The sequence below is a fragment of the Oncorhynchus mykiss genome, chromosome 11, assembly GCF_013265735.2.
Source record: "Oncorhynchus mykiss isolate Arlee chromosome 11, USDA_OmykA_1.1, whole genome shotgun sequence".
Lineage (NCBI taxonomy): Eukaryota > Metazoa > Chordata > Actinopteri > Salmoniformes > Salmonidae > Oncorhynchus > Oncorhynchus mykiss.
Genome location: NC_048575.1, coordinates 65,620,609 through 65,638,157, shown reverse-complemented (window position 1 = coordinate 65,638,157; position 17,549 = coordinate 65,620,609). Strand labels below are relative to the sequence as shown.

The following is a 17,549-nucleotide window of genomic DNA, read 5'->3' as shown; positions in this document are numbered from 1 at the left end:
ACACACACACACGGCCAGTCGACCCTGCCTACAGAGTCAGGTCTGCTTTGAATGTTTTTCACTGACTGATGTGAGAGAGGATCCACTCTCAGAGGAACACAAACAGGTTCACAATGGGTCTAGTCTACAATGTAATTGTAAACAAACCACAACAGGAAACCATCAATTATAAAATACGAAGTTGAAATAACGCTGAGCTTGCACCTACTTTTCACCAGCCTTTCCTATTCTCCTAAGACAAGAATCAAACGCTGCGTTGGGACAGAGTGTTTCTCCTGTGATGTACGGCAGTGATCTGAAGCTCTGATCTGTCTGTGCCGGTGAGGGATCACAACGAATAGATAGATCAGCTCTGCCCTGACAATGCACTGAACCACAGTGCCCCCTCTCTCACACACACACACACACACAAAAACACTTTTTTTGTCTCCGTCTTTGTGGTTACCTGTAGCGCCAGCTCCTGGATGTGTCTGAAGAGTTCCACGTCTTTCTCTGTCAGGTTCTCGTGTCCTGGTAGCTTGTCCTCATCCTCACGCCAGTCACTACTGTCCTGATTGTCTGTGAAGGACAGACAGAGGGGGACAGTAAGTTTGTGGGACACTTACAGAAAGAGGACAGTATATTCATGTTTTAAGGTTCTGACTGACACACAAAGTGCTAGAACTGACAACTGTGTGGACACTGGGCCAGTTCTCAAAGACCAACAACCACTATGCAGGTGTTGAGTCTGTCTGAAGGACATAGTATGAAGTACAGCTTTTGACTGATACAATTACAGCCACTACAACCCCTCATTCACCCTCAGTATTCAATGCATTATTCAGCATACCCTCCTCACCTGTCCTGTCGTCCCCCTCTTCCTTGCGTATGGCCTTCTTGCGGATGCGGTATTGCTGGGAGTAGTCCACCTCGTGCTGGGCCTTGCGTCCGTCAGGCGAGGGCGTGAAGAACTTTGTGAGTGCGTCAATCAGGCCCTTGGTCTTCTTGTTGAAGCGAAGGCCTCCCTGCTCCGACGAGTCCTCTCGTAGGGAGAACAGCAGCCGGTCGTCGCCAGGATAACCCTCGCAGGACGAGCTAGACGACGAGTGTGGGGAGGAGGAGCCCTGCGAGCGACGCCCCCCCTTCCGCCTGCCACGCCCACCCGGCTCTCGCAGCTTCTTGAATGGCCTGCCCGGTCTGCAACAGGAGACAGGACTATTCAGACACCCACAAGCTAATAGCAACACCCTATATAGACTAAGGCCTGGTCATTTGGAATACATTTACATAGCAACATGAGCAACAGAAGACAGTCAAAAATGTTTTGGCTGTGTTTCCAATGATCAAGTATTGTCAACAAAAGAGTACGGCTAGGTTCCCCACTTCCACATTAAACAACTCCATTTGGTTGATCAGCGAGTGTCATATAGCTAGATTCTAGGCTCCAAAGAAGCTTCATTTATGGCATGAAACTCAGCTCTTAGACTAATAGGCAGTCATTAAAAACAGTCTGACTGGCCAGTGAAACTCTAGTGGGGCTGATCTGAAGCGACCCGCTGTGTTTTACAGGTCTAGTACCGTGTCGTACTGCTAGCTCCCAGACGGTGCTGCTCTCTTCATGTCGTTACTAACCTGTTCTTGGGTCGTCCCAGTGGTGCGTTGTAGCGCCGTTTGATTTGTGCTGCCTTTTCATGCAAGAGCTTTCTTCCCTTTTTCCTGGGCTGACAGATCTGACAGATCCACATGCCTGGTGGGAGAGCAGAACAGATCAGAAGAGATCCGACAAGAAGAGATCCGATCAGAAGAGATCAGGAGTGTATTAGCTTAGCTGGCCTGAAACCGCTTCTTCAGTACTACCACCATACACTGACATCACTACACATTAGCACCAGCATTAAAACCACAATAAAGATCCATGTCATTACACTGGTGGAAAGAGGTACCATCTTGGTTTGTGGTCCTTCTGAGCTTTGTCATTTGTTCCCAATTATCTCATGGCCATAGTTGTTTAGATATACAGTGGATCCATTTACTGCACAGAGGTAGGAATTTCCAGGGACAGCGCATGTTTAAGTGGGTTTTATTAGGTATATTAGGAGGGTTAGGAGTAGGAGAAGAAGTAGTGGAGAGGGGGGTTACCTTTTGGCATCCGCATCAGTGGGGGGTCACAGCACTCCATGTGGAACCCCCGGTCACAGGAGTCACAGAACAACATGTTCTCCTAAACGCACACACACACACATACACACACAGTAAAAATTTGGTCACTCCCTGCCGTCATGTTTACATAGTTGACATTTCCACCATTTGCATATTTCCCCCCAACCAGAACTGTACTGTACTTGGCAGGTCTGAGGAGAGAGAGAACCATCTGCAGCAGCTGTCTAAAATAGTTCTGTTTGTTGAAAAACAATAGATCTGATTCCTACGTATTGTGCTGAAGTACAGGCAGACACACTGGCTGACACAGCGACACACGGACACAAACACTCACTGCGTTTTTGCCTTGATCTTGACAGTTGCTGCAGGTCTTGCATTCGATGCACTGCCACCACAGAGCTTTGACTCGCACAGTGAGCTCTGGTGAGAACTTTAGACAGGACGGGTGGCCTAGGGGACACAGTTCAACAGAGCCACACACTCACTATCCTGACAACCACAGGACACCACCACCTCACAATAGCAAAATATTACACTCAAAAGGCCCTATAGAGCCTAAATCAACCATGACAACAAACTACCAAATTCAGACATCTACGAGAGCCAACCTGTGAAATTATAGGTTTAACTAAAGTTAAGACAAATCCAATAGAATAAGGTGCAGGCAGAAGTAGCAGGCAGTGCTGCCTTGATGTCTCAGCATATAGAAACCGTGCTGCCACAGTGCGACTCACCGCTGTTGCCACAGTCTGCACAGGAGATGAGCTCCTCTGGCTTCTTGTCTCGGTTCGACTCCGTAGTGCCCAGGCAGAAGCTGCAGATAGGGATGGGCTCTGCCACAGGCTGAGAGATGGAGAGAAAGAGGGAGGGGGGCAGAGAGAGACACACACACACAGAGGGAGAGTCACTTATTAACAGTTCCATTGTACCAGACAGAGGGGTAAAACAACAGCGCATCGTTGTGTCCACATTCAGATCACTGTCAATGAGCCTGCTGTGAGGAGAAGGTTTGAACCAGCCACAGAGACAGCAGTTAAAGTTCAATCAGACAGGAAATTAATACAGTTAATTTGTCAGTGAGATTAAGTGAATGGCAGAGGCAGCAGACTCTTCCCTGGTGAGGATGTTGTGATCTAACAGATCACCATTAAAGGCGATGATGATGATAATGAAAGCCTTCCTATACTACAGAAGATCAAGGCCCATATTATTCACAAAGTGTCTCAGAGTAAGAGTGAGGATCTAGGATGAGTTTTGCCTTTTCAATTATAATGAACGGACACATTATCTTAGATCAGCAGTCCAACTCCAACATATGGGCCCAGAGATAATAGTTTCTACAGTACCCAGAGGTCTTGGTTCTGCTCCTAACTGACTGCTTGATCAGACCTGATCTGATACTAGAACATGTCGCATGACCTGAATGAACCGTCCCTGCCTTGACTCGGCTTGAATGGCTGCACAACATTCCCATTTCATTTCCAGAGCAGCGCTGCGCAGTGTGAGTAAGGCTGGGATACCTGTTAGTATTGTGGCAAGGAAACAAAACAACAAGCGGATTCAACTTTTTTAGGAGAACAGCCCTAATGTTGGAAACATCATTATGTTGTTATCAAGAGTCACATTTATTTATTTTCCAAGCTGTAGCAAACAATATTTTATATACAGCAGGTTTTTAAAATAACGAAAGAGTTACATCTGCTTCGTGATTTCATTTTTGCCTTGGAAAACAATATAGTGATCCTGGTATCGTCCCAGCCTTAAGTCTGAGGCCACTAAAGTCCTGTAACACACCATCTGACATGTGCTTCTGGGATGCCATAAATCATTCAGCATGAGAAGAGGAGAGCCACCCAGGACCCTTTCTCTGAGACACACACACGCATCCTCACAGTCATAACAGACACAGGGCAGCTACACAGAGTGAGTCACACACCATTGTCTTCCCTGCACACACAGAGGGGATAAAAACAGGAGGAGGGATGTGATGGTTCTCCTTCAATATCCCTGGAGCCTTGGAGCCCAGGGGAGTAGTCAGTGGTGGAGGGAGGCTGATGACTAAAGCCCAGGGGAGTAGTCAGTGGTGGAGGGAGGCTGATGACTAAAGCCCAGGGGAGTAGTCAGTGGTGGAGGGAGGCTGATGACTAAAGCCCAGGGGAGTAGTCAGTGGTGGAGGGAGGCTGATGACTAAAGCCCAGGGGAGTAGTCAGTGGTGGAGGGAGGCTGATGACTAAAGCCCAGGGGAGTAGTCAGTGGTGGAGGGAGGCTGATGACTAAAGCCCAGGGGAGTAGTCAGTGGTGGAGGGAGGCTGATGACTAAAGCCCAGGAGAGTAGTCAGTGGTGGAGGGAGGCTGATGACTAAAGCCCAGGGGAGTAGTCAGTGGTGGAGGGAGGCTGATGACTAAAGCCCAGGGGAGTAGTCAGTGGTGGAGGGAGGCTGATGACTAAAGCCCAGGGGAGTAGTCAGTGGTGGAGGGAGGCTGATGACTAAAGCCCAGGGGAGTAGTCAGTGGTGGAGGGAGGCTGATGACTAAAGCCCAGGGGAGTAGTCAGTGGTGGAGGGAGGCTGATGACTAAAGCCCAGGGGAGTAGTCAGTGGTGGAGGGAGGCTGATGACTAAAGTCCAGGAGAGTAGTCAGTGGTGGAGGGAGGCTGATGACTAAAGCCCAGGGGAGTAGTCAGTGGTGGAGGGAGGCTGATGACTAAAGCCCAGGGGAGTAGTCAGTGGTGGAGGGAGGCTGATGACTAAAGCCCAGGGGAGTAGTCAGTGGTGGAGGGAGGCTGATGACTAAAGCCCAGGGGAGTAGTCAGTGGTGGAGGGAGGCTGATGACTAAAGCCCAGGGGAGTAGTCAGTGGTGGAGGGAGGCTGATGACTAAAGCCCAGGGGAGTAGTCAGTGGTGGAGGGAGGCTGATGACTAAAGCCCAGGGGAGTAGTCAGTGGTGGAGGGAGGCTGATTACTAAAGCCCAGGGGAGTAGTCAGTGGTGGAGGGAGGCTGATTACTAAAGCCCAGGAGAGTAGTCAGTGGTGGAGGGAGGCTGATGACTAAAGCCCAGGGGAGTAGTCAGTGGTGGAGGGAGGCTGATGACTAAAGCCCAGGGGAGTAGTCAGTGGTGGAGGGAGGCTGATGACTAAAGCCCAGGGGAGTAGTCAGTGGTGGAGGGAGGCTGATGACTAAAGCACAGGGGGCTGAGAGGTAGGAAGCCTGGACTGGGGTTAGGCTATGGAGCTGGCGCAAAGGGCTGGATGCTGGGGCGGGGGGGGCTTTCTGTAAGCCGGGCCCAAAAAATAAATACAATTGTTGCCAGCCAAAATGTCTGCAAAAAAATGTTTCCATCACAAAATAATGTGTTTCAATCATTGATGGAAGAAGTCAATGTGCTCCAACTTAAATATATTTCATAGACCTTCAAGCTACTTGGAAATGTGTCTGTTTATTTTTTATCAAGCTAAAAGACTGGGCAAAATTGGTGAAGATTGTGTTGATTATCCCCGTTTCCAGTGTGCCCGGCGAGAGGGAATTCTTTCTCCAAAACAGAGTAGAAGACGGTCTCAAGATGGCATCTTGTTGAGGACAAAGTAACGAGGCTGATGTACATCTCAAGCCACTCCAAGGAGTTGGACAGTTTTGACTTCCCAACAGCAGCGGCTCACTTTGAGCAGGTCAAGGTCCGCGCAAACTCAAGTAAATTTGATGCATATTATTGTGTTGGTCAGTCCCGGTCCTAGAGATTCCACTAACGCCCTAAGCAAGATCAACATATGCCGTCCGAGTCATGTATAGATAGTATAAAGATCTGGAATGGACAGACTAGAGTAGAGTAATAAATGTGGATCATGCGCAATTGGTGCATTTCAGTTGAGCTTATTCAGTAGCAATTGGAAACAACACATTGTTGAAAACTATTCACGTGGGAGAGTTACAATGTTGCAATTACTTGGCAGGCAACTGCCTATAGTAGGAAACAGAGTTATCAATAACCCATGTATATCACACGACGATAGTGTTGACCCCACGATAGTTCAAATTACAACAAACAGAACATTTATTAACATCATCCAGTAGAACTGTAAAAAGAGCTTTCATGAATGCGTGGCACAGGCCTCGTTTCACAGGCCTCGTTTCACAGGCCTCGTTTCACAGGCCTCGTTTCACAGGGCTCGTTTCACAGGGCTCGTTTCACAGGCCTCGTTTCACAGGCCTCGTTTCACAGGCCTCGTTTCACAGGACAGTTGGAAAAATAAGCTTTCTCTCAATGAACCAGCCTTAACGAATAGTTTATTTACATATTGAATTTGATTGTCCAACATCAGTTTTATAATTTCTTCATTTTGTGGCCACCCTAGAGCAGCCTCTTTCCACTGCTGTGGTGCTGAATCGCAGCGGGAATGGGAAGTGGGACGGGACGGCCCGACTCTGGTGTTCCTAGACAGCCATGTTTTGTTAAATCAAATCAAATTTTATTTGTCACATACACATGGTTAGCAGATGTTAATGCGAGTGTAGCGAAATGCTTATTAGGCCTAATTCAAATGTTCATGCCTAGGCTAAATTCAATTAGAGAGGCCTCAATTATATTTGAAAACATTGGTGTTTTCTTAATTAAAATGTTCATATATTTTATAGGTCAGGTTGTTAGAAAATTATACTATACAAAATGTATATTTTGAAGCTGTGTTTTATTACTGTGTAGGCAACTTGTTCTGGGTTAAATGTTTCTTTCTGCTTTTAAATGATATTAATGTATAATTTATAGGAGGAATGAAGACTTCAGCAAAACCTGTCATGTTGGTATAAGAACATCGTTCTACTTTATTTTATTACAACTTTCTATTCTTTTAAGATGAACTACAATAATGGAAATGTCATTTTGAGCACCGTGGATGAACGCCCTAATACATATGGATGTCCGCTAAATTTATCAAATGTCGCCAAATTTTCCTGATGGAAACCCTGCTGGGTAGGATAAGGCTGAGGGCAGGGGCAAAGACATTCCTGGCTGACTGCACATAGCTCCACGCAGGGATGGAAAAGCAGGTCCAAGCAGGGGAGAGGAGGAGAAAAGACAGTCCGAAGAGCTTGATTTATTGGGTTCATTTCCCTCTGACTCAGGCTCCCGCTTGCATGCAGGGACTCCTCACATTGAGAACAGAGAGAGAAAGCAAGAAAGAGCGAGGAGAGAGAAAAAAAAATGTAGAAAAGAGAAAGGAGGGAAAATATGGCAGCAGTCCTTTGTGCAGTCTCCCAGAGACCAACACCTCAATCATTCCTGCCAGTTAACCCCTTCCCTCCCAGTGGAGGTTGCCCTGTGTGTGCTCACTCACTCGCTCTCTCCACGCTCGAACAGCTAGCGCATGCAGAGCACAGCCATCGGGCGCATGCAGAGCACAGCCATCGGGTTTCATACACACACATTACAGTGTGGGGTTTCATTGGTGATATGACTCAATTACTGACACTAAAGAATAAATAAATAGTTTTCCAAGACAATATGTGTGGGACAAATGGTGTACATTTTCCTGAAATTCCTCACGGAGGCATGCTTTCTTTTTTAAAAGCCCCCCAAAAATGCTATTATCACATATACAAGATAGATACAGTGAAATGTGTTGTTTTACAGGGTGGTTTTTATAGTTGTCCAGCACCCCTGGAGCAAATTAGGGTGAAGTGCCCTGCTCTAGGGAACATACACAGATTTTTCACCTTGTCGGCTCAGGTATTCGACCCAACGATCTTTCGCTTACTGGCCCATTGCTCTAACTGCTAGGCTACCTACAGCCCTAACCTTCTGTAAGGTTAGCAATATATTTCCCTAAAGATATAGTCTTCTACTTTATAAGCCATAAACTTACAGACTGGTGAGTCAGTTACATGGTTGGCAGAAGGTGACATTCAAGTCCAGAATTCCCACAACAGTGTTGTTGACCTGTATGCTACTATGTACACACTAAATAAGAGATGATTTCAGCAGGCAGGAAACGTTAGTCACAACACAGACAAGCCTATAACTCATCTCACCATGTCAACGCAACAGCAGAGTAATCTCTACATGCTTGAACAACTACAGACAGAGTCTAGATAAGCATCCTTCAGGTTAGAGTGAGGGCTCAAGCCCTTTATACCCAGACAGGTAGAAGTACCCCTACCCCTACTCTGTCCTGACATCTAGCCCTCTGTCTTACTAAGGCCAACACATGAGCAAAGACAGAGCCTAGTTAATAAGGATTTATAGTATAGTCCTAGATTTTCCACGTTAGCTGTCCCATTACGAAAGATACACTGGCTCATGCTACGGTAGCAGATGTCCGTAGTGTACAACAGTGGATCTCAACTGGTTTTGCCTCAGGACTCAAATTGAATCAGGTTGTCTCAGTCACAATCCAATATTCACATTACGATTTTGGTTGGCAAAATGCAATCTGGAAAACAGTTACTTAAAAAAAAAAATGTGTTTTACTGTTTATTGCTGTATTGATAGTAAATGTACCAATTATATAACAAGGGAACAATAGTCCCACCTTTTTCACAGTCAATAATTTAACTTTACCCATATTATTGATGCAGAAGGTTAAGCTCACTGGTGTGAGACCTCAAAATCCACAAAATCCTCTAAATAGTGCTGCTAATAACTCTATATTGAAGATACTGTGATTGAAGAAAAATTGCTTAACTCCATTAAATATTTTAAATAAATTGATGATTTATCATTGCTACACACTTTCTACCTGGTTTTAGTCGTTTATAAGATACATCGCTACCCATTCAAAATCTCCTGCGATCTAAATGTGGGTCGAGACCCACCAGTTGAGAATCGCTGGTATACAATACCCTAGCTGAGAGATGCACTGTGAGAGTGGCCTGGTTTCTCCTTGGCCATTTGCATTGGGTGTAATAGAGAAGGAACAAGTGAAAGGGAGAGGACAAAGGATGAGATAATGAGAGAGAGAACAATGAAGAGAGGACGAAAGGATAAGGATGTAGGGAGGGAGGAAATAGGATGAGAGAAAGAGAGAGAGGGAGATAGAAAAGATGCCCTGTTGTCCTTGTCTCATGTCAAGTCAAGGTTCTCATTAACATGTGAAACCTATTTCACCATCCAACCACCAGGCAGCGCTGAGCTGCCCCTCCTCCCGTCCCCAATACAGACTCAGCCCCCTCACCACAACCTCATTGATCACCGTTACAGGCCAGTCGCTCCGCAGCACATGCTCGGCCACTCGCACACTCTCGTCACGGGGAACACACACACGAAACACACAACCTCCAGGCATAGCAGGAATGGAGTGGATGACTTAACATAGCTAGCTATACATCTTCCGATGGCTCAAATGGTTGAGTGGAGAATGGTGTTAGGAACACCCAAGTAGTGGGATTGACTCCTGCATGGGCCAATGGACCACATATCCTGAATCACTGTATTACTGACTGAAAGTCTATTTGGATAATAGCATTAACTAAATGACCTTATTACACGCGTTGGGATTTTGGTTTAAATAGACATGCTTCCTGCCGGTCTAGCTGTTAGAAGCAGTGAAGCACCATACAGTAGGGAGGTTAATGAGGTAAAAGGCTAAATCAGTAATCACTGTATCAAAAAGGTACGAGTTGGCCGTGTGTGTGCCAGCTAAAGACTTCCCAGATGGAGAACACATTGGCCCTATTTGCTGGGTTCTAGTTCTACATAGCCCCGCAGTCATTCTACGCCAACAAGCATTCTCATCACTCTCTCGTGCCGCAGCCACTTTAACCCCAGTCAGCCTGATAATGGCAGTCCACCAGACTACTGCCCAGATGCTGTCTGTGTGTGTGTGGGGGTGTGACTCATACACCTCTAGGGCAAGTGGGGACACCTGGCCAGTGAAATATGAGCTCTGTTAGATTTCATTAGTGACACACCAACACTAACAACCTGCTCATACTACATCCCTATTTAAAGGCCAAGCATAGGCCAAATACATCCATAACCTGAGAGAAGTAGAGGTCAATGGACATGGCCTTTGAGCACAGAGTAGAAGTAAATTCAAATGATGTCTCCTATCTAAGGACTCCAGGTAATGCATTGGGTTAAATGTAAACAATAGCTGTCTCCAATGCAAATCAACCTGCACTTTCCCCAGACTCCACCATAATATGGTTTAGTCTACTAACAAATAAATCAGCCCTGTATTGTCCATCAATACTTTCCTAAACACTACTTGATCCAATGGCTTAGCAGACTGCTAACAAATATCTGCTCTCTCTATTGCAAACCTGATACTCAACAGGCTTCAAAGACATTGTCATCATGGCTCTGGGATATGGACCTCTTTCTGGACCCCAGTGGTGTCCACTGTCCACTACTGAGAGAAATGTCTCACTTCTCAGACACTTCTCTGACCTGGCCAGCGCCTCTCTACACAGAGACCGCACTGGCGATGTAGCGGTGGGGGAGACCGCACTGGCGATGTAGCGGTGGGGGAGACCGCACTGGCGATGTAGCGGTGGGGGAGACCACACTGGCTATGCAGCGGTGGGGGAGACCGCACTGGCGATGTAGCGGTGGGGGAGACCGCACTGGCGATGTAGCGGTGGGGGAGACCGCACTGGCGATGTAGCGGTGGGGGAGACCACACTGGCTATGCAGCGGTGGGGGAGACCGCACTGGCGATGTAGCGGTGGGGGAGACCGCACTGGCGATGTAGCGGTGGGGGAGACCGCACTGGCGATGTAGCGGTGGGGGAGACCGCACTGGCTATGCAGCGGTGGGGGAGACCACACTGGCGATGTAGAGGTGGGGGAGACCACACTGGCGATGTAGCGGTGGGGGAGACCGCACTGGCGATGTAGCGGTGGGGGAGACCGCACTGGCGATGTAGCGGTGGGGGAGACCGCACTGGCGATGTAGCGGTGGGGGAGACCGCACTGGCGATGGAGCGGTGGGGGAGACCGCACTGGCGATGTAGCGGTGGGGGAGACCGCACTGGCGATGTAGCGGTGGGGGAGACTGCACTGGCGATGCAGCGGTGGGGGAGACCGCACTGGCGATGTAGCGGTGGGGGAGACCGCACTGGCTATGCAGCGGTGGGGGAGACCGCACTGGCGATGTAGCGGTGGGGGAGATCACACTGGCGATGTAGAGGTGGGGGAGACCGCACTGGCGATGCAGCGGTGGGGGAGACCGCACTGGCGATGTAGAGGTGGGGGAGACCACACTGGCGATGCAGCGGTGGGGGAGACCGCACTGGCGATGTAGCGGTGGGGGAGACCACACTGGCGATGTAGAGGTGGGGGAGACCGCACTGGCGATGCAGCGGTGGGGGAGACCGCACTGGCTATGCAGCGGTGGGGGAGACCGCACTGGCTATGCAGCGGTGGGGGAGACCACACTGGCGATGCAGCGATGGGGGAGACCACACTGGCGATGTAGCGGTGGGGGAGACCACACTGGCGATGTAGCGGTGGGGGAGACCGCACTGGCTATGCAGCGGTGGGGGAGACCACACTGGCGATGCAGCGATGGGGGAGACCACACTGGCGATGTAGCGGTGGGGGAGACCGCACTGGCTATGCAGCGGTGGGGGAGACCACACTGGCGATGCAGCGGTGGGGGAGACCGCACTGGCGATGTAGCGGTGGGGGAGACCACACTGGCTATGCAGCGGTGGGGGAGACCACACTGGCGATGCAGCGGTGGGGGAGACCGCACTGGCGATGTAGCGGTGGGGGAGACCGCACTGGCTATGCAGCGGTGGGGGAGACCGCACTGGCTATGCAGCGGTGGGGGAGACCACACTGGCGATGCAGCGGTGGGGGAGACCACACTGGCGATGCAGCGATGGGGGAGACCACACTGGCGATGTAGCGGTGGGGGAGACCACACTGGCTATGCAGCGGTGGGGGAGACCACACTGGCGATGCAGCGGTGGGGGAGACCGCACTGGCGATGTAGCGGTGGGGGAGACCGCACTGGCGATGTAGCGGTGGGGGAGACCACACTGGCGATGTAGCGGTGGGGGAGACCGCACTGGCTATGCAGCGGTGGGGGAGACCACACTGGCGATGTAGCGGTGGGGGAGACCGCACTGGCGATGTACCGGTGGGGGAGACCACACTGGCGATGCAGCGGTGGGGGAGACCGCACTGGCGATGTAGCGGTGGGGGAGACCGCACTGGCTATGCAGCGGTGGGGGAGACCGCACTGGCGATGTAGCGGTGGGGGAGACCGCACTGGCGATGTAGCGGTGGGGGAGACCGCACTGGCGATGTAGCGGTGGGGGAGACCGCACTGGCGATGTAGCGGTGGGGGAGACCGCACTGGCGATGTAGCGGTGGGGGAGACAGCACTGGCGATGGAGCGGTGGGGGAGACCGCACTGGCGATGGAGCGGTGGGGGAGACCGCACTGGCGATGTAGCGGTGGGGGAGACCGCACTGGCGATGTAGCGGTGGGGGAGACCTCACTGGCGATGTAGCGGTGGGGGAGACCACACTGGCGATGTAGCAGTGGGGGAGACTACACTGGCGATGTAGCAGTGGGGGAGACCACACTGGCGATGTAGCAGTGGGGGAGACCACACTGGCGATGTAGCGGTGGGGGAGACCACACTGGCGATGTAGCAGTGGGGGAGACCACACTGGCGATGTAGCAGTGGGGGAGACCACACTGACCCAAGGCACATAATCCTTGTTTACTGGTATGTTGTATTTATGTCCTGTGTTGCGCTAAGGCATTACTTAGCAGATACAAACACTAGAGGGTTGTAATGTTAGCTAAAAGGGGGAGCTAATATCCATGTGAGACGTTTCAGTAATTAGTCTACACAGGGAGAGCGGTATGCCATTATGGTTTGAAAGTGACTGAGATAAAAACACAATTAGGCTCCAATTAGGCCTACAACTCATTCATAGGCAGACAACCAACCTGCTAGCACACTGAACAGAATGAATCAGGTCAGTGAGAACACTACACGGTCACCCCAACCCAATCAGTTGCTTATATTTTCACACGTCCCTCCCCTGAAACAGCAACATCAGTGAGGAGAACTTTGCTTCACCCGGGTCCAGCTGCTGTGAAAAGGGCAAGCACAGGGCCACGATCGCTCTTCACCTCACCTCCCTCCCCGACGCCATAACAATTCCCATCCTATCCCAGTCCCATAGCCTCCTAATGGCCCACTAGGCTCATAACTACAGCTGGCTCTGGGTGGCTCATCTCAGGAAAAGCAATGAGGTTTGCTATCTATACATCTGTGACCCTTGACTGACTCCACACCCCCCTTGCCTCCCCCAATATGGCCCGGTAGTGACCCCCTATTAGGGGGAGAGAGTGGGTCTGCAATAATGTTTGAATGGAGCTGTGTGACACAGTCATTCGGTGTTGAGTACACAAATCTCCCCTGCCATGGGGTCAAAGCCGGTGCTTATCCATTTGTTTTGCTTTTTCCCCCCCTCCCCTTCAATCTCTCCCCTCACCCACCGCTCCCATTCTAAATTACAACCACTAGCAATCATGAAGGCAATATGGCACTGATGAGCCTTTGCCTGAGTGAGAGGGAGAGAGAGAGTGAGAAGAGGGAAGCGTGAGCGTCACACCCCAACAGTCACACACACACAAACACACAGTGGGATAAGCTAGAGGACATGAGGCTGACAGAGGCTCTATGGCAGAGACATGGTGAGGCAGCTACTTTAATACTGCAAATAGCAGCATAAGAGGAACAGAGCTGTGTAGTCTGGAGGTTGCCTGAATGCCAAAGAGAAACATTCAAATCACTCCCAGCCAGCAAGGAAGCTGCTTTAGTTGCAGTACATCCAGAGTTCACCATGCAATGGCTCCAAACAACAAATGAACACCACTACAAATGAGCCTGTTTACTCAACTAAGTCAGAGGGATCACTGTCTTAAAAGGATAATCCACCTCAAACCACTAATTCCTATGATTAACAGTGTTAAATAATACTAATTAGGGCTGGGAACTTCCAGGGACCTCACGATACGATATTATCACAATACCGCGATTCTCACCATTCTATATGTATTGCGCTTCCGATACTATATTTTAGTGATGATGCGATGTTCCAAACATATTGCACACCATATATTTGCTGCAGAAGGCCAAGAATGCCATGAGAAAATGAGTTTTGATCAGTCATGGAAATAAAAGTGCTGGGCCGAGTTAAAGTTGTCTGTCAGAAGTATTACAATGTAAATGTTATTTTAATCCATCTGTCTGCATATTTCAAGACGTCATATGAGGGTGCAGTGAGACACTTTTCTTGTTAACACAATGGAAAATGGAAATGCTTTATTATCTAAATGTTGAAAGTGCGTGGGCAATGAAGAGAAACAAAATGGTGCAGTCTGAGGCCATGTGGCGTAGTGATGCAGGCACTGGAGATGGGGGTGTGAGCATGTGGGTCTGGGAAGGTGTGATGTAGCTGATGTTTGTGTGATGTCTTTTGTACAGTGCATTCAGAAAGTATTCAGACCCATTCCCCTTTTCCACATTTTGCTACTTATTTGCCTTATTCTAAAGTGTTTAATTTTTTTTCCTCAATCTACACACAATACCCCATGATGACAAAGCAAAAACAGGTTTAGAAATGTTTGCAAATTTATGGGGAAAAAAACAACCCAGAAATAACTGATTTACATAAGTTTTCAGACCCTTTGCTATGAGACTCTAAATTGAGGTCAGGTGCATCCTGCTTCCATTGTTCATCCCTGAGATGTTTCCACAACTTGATTGGATTCCATCGGTGGTAAACTCATTTGATTGGACATGATTTGGAAAGGCACACACCTGTCTATATAAGGTCCCACAGTTGACAGTGCATGTCAGAGCAAAAACCAATGCCACTAAGTCGAAGGAATTGTCCGTAGAGATCAGAGACAGGATTGTGTCGAGCCACAGATCTGGGGACCGGTACCATTGAAGGTCTCCAACAACACAGTGGCCTCCATCATTGATGGATGACCAAGAACACGATGGTCACTGACAGAGCTCCAGAGTTCCTCTGTGGAGAAGGGAGAACCTTCCAGAAGGAGAACCATCTTTGCAGCACTCCACCAATCAGGCCTTTATGGTAGAGTGGCCAGACGGTAGCCACTCCTCAGTAAAAGGCACATGACAGCCAGCTTGGAGTTTGCCAAAAAGGCACCTAAATGACTCACAGACCATGACAAACAAGATTCTCTGGTCTGATGAAACCAAGATTGAACTCTTTGGCCTGAATGCCAAGCGTCACGTCTGGAGGAAACCTGGCACCATCCCTACGGTGAATCGTGGTGGTGGCAGCATCATGCTGTGGGGATGTTTTTCAGCGGCAGGGGCTGGGAGACTAGTCAGGATCGAAGGAAAGATGAACAATGAACGAAGTACAGAGAGATGCTTGATGAAAACCTGCTCCAAAGCACTCAGGACCTCAGACTGAGCGAAGGTTTACCTTTCAACAGGACAACGACCCTAAGCACACAGCCAAGACAACACAGGAGTGGCTTTTCTGAGTTTTCTGAATGTCCTTCAAAGTACTGAGTAAAGGGTCTGAATACTTATCACATTTACATAGTTTTTTTATTTTGAATAAATGTGCAAAGATTTTTTTTTTAACTGTTTTAGTTTTATCATTATGGGGTATTGTGTATAGATTGATGAGGGGAAAAAAGGTAAATCCATTTTAGAATAAGGCTGTAACGTAACAAAATGAATGCACCATGTATGTGTGTTTTGTATTGTTATTTTTTTTAAATGTTATAATCTTACAACAAAAAGGAAATGAAAGTGCTGAAAACAAATTGGCTCCGTATTTAACCTGGAGAACAAGCTACAGAGGAAAAAAATTGGCGTTTTGGTGCAAGTACAGCCAACTAGCGCAATAATTTTGCATATTGTCAAAATGATATGATAGAACGGAAAAAATAATATTCTGATATGTAAATATATTCATCCCCCCCATCTCTAACACTACTATGTGAAAACAATATTTTTGTTGAACAAATGTTTCATTTTGTCGTTAGAACAAGATTGCTAGGAACATGTTGGTTGAAGCTCGGTTGAAGCTCAAGTGGACTACAAAACCCATAATGCAAAGGTTGCTACCAACTAATGTAGGTACACACAATAATACAAGTCAATATCAGCATGTGAAGTACAGTAGCTAGCTACCTGTGAAATATCCTAAACAAACTGCACTATCAATTTAAGAGTCTCACCAAGTTCAGCTTGCAGTTCCTCTCTGCCCAGAGTACGTTGCTATGGCAACAATGGCCAGTTCCCACGTTTCCCACAGACACACAAGCCGCATTGCGAGATAGTACTTGAAAGAGAAACTGAGTTTAAATATTTGGTACACCGTATAGAATGAGCACATCTAAGCAAAATCTCTACTTAGTCATGAGGATATTGATAGTATGTCCATACCATCTATTGGCTGATTTGGCAATCTGGAAGTAGGTAATTGTCTTAAAAGCATTATTAAATGTTATCCTCTATCTCCAGTGACAAGAACCATGTACAGTAGCTATGATGTGTTCCTACTCAATTTCCGGATTTCACAGAGGGACAACATGAAGTTAAATCACGGGGAAAGTTTTTATTTTGCCCACTGAACACAGGCTTTCACCAAGTGACAGGAGTTTCATGTTCTTATTTTATTTCTGGTGGTGGATTATCCCTATAAATGGAGGCCATCTGGGCCAGAGGGTCAGTAGTGAGTTAGCCTACATGGCAAACAACCAGCAGGTAAATCAGGCATGTGACTCCTGGCTGCTCCCACCACCTGGCAGAGATAATCTTAGAATGCGTCCCAAATGGCACCCTATTCCCTATATAGTGCACTACTTTTGACCAGAGACCTAAGGGCCATAGTCATATACATTGCTCAAAAAAATAAAGGGAACACTTAAACAACACAACGTAACTCCAAATCAATCACACTTCTGTGAAATCAAACTGTCCACTTAGGAAGCAACACTGATTGACAATCAATTTCACATGCTGTTGTGCAAATGGAATAGACAACAGGTGGAAATTATAGGCAATTAGCAAGATACCCCCAATAAATCAGTGGTTCTGCAGGTGGGGACCACAGACCACTTCTCAGTTCCTATGCTTCCTGGCTGATGTTTTGGTCACTTTTGAATGCTGCCGGCGCTTTCACTCTAGTGGTAGCATGAGACGGAGTCTACAACCCACACAAGTGGCTCAGGTAGTGCAGCTCATCCAGGGTGGCACATCAATGCGAGCTGTGGCAAGAAGGTTTGCTGTGTCTGTCAGCGTAGTGTCCAGAGCATGGAGGCGCTACCAGGAGACAGGCCAGTACATCAGGAGACGTGGAGGAGGCCGTAGGAGGGCAACAACTCAGCAGCAGGACCGCTACCTCCGCCTTTGTGCAAGGAGGAGCACTGCCAGAGCCCTGCAAAATGACCTC

At 48.3% G+C, this 17,549-nt stretch overlaps 1 protein-coding gene across 3 annotated transcripts in view; it reads right to left on the bottom strand.

Annotated features, from left to right (window-relative positions):
* kat6a (K(lysine) acetyltransferase 6A) overlaps positions 1–17,549 on the bottom strand; it is a 60,250-nt gene that overhangs the window by 27,958 nt on the left and 14,743 nt on the right. For 2 of the 3 annotated variants that reach the window (XM_021621915.2, XM_021621918.2), the window contains exons 3-8: positions 2,874–2,982; positions 2,474–2,589; positions 2,119–2,200; positions 1,612–1,726; positions 830–1,176; positions 446–558 (exon numbers count right to left, since the gene is read on the bottom strand). In XM_021621915.2, the coding sequence (XP_021477590.1) occupies positions 446–558; positions 830–1,176; positions 1,612–1,726; positions 2,119–2,200; positions 2,474–2,589; positions 2,874–2,982 (882 nt within the window). The remainder of the gene's footprint in view (positions 1–445; positions 559–829; positions 1,177–1,611; positions 1,727–2,118; positions 2,201–2,473; positions 2,590–2,873; positions 2,983–17,549) is intronic. The other variant, XM_021621920.2, reaches the window with a different exon arrangement.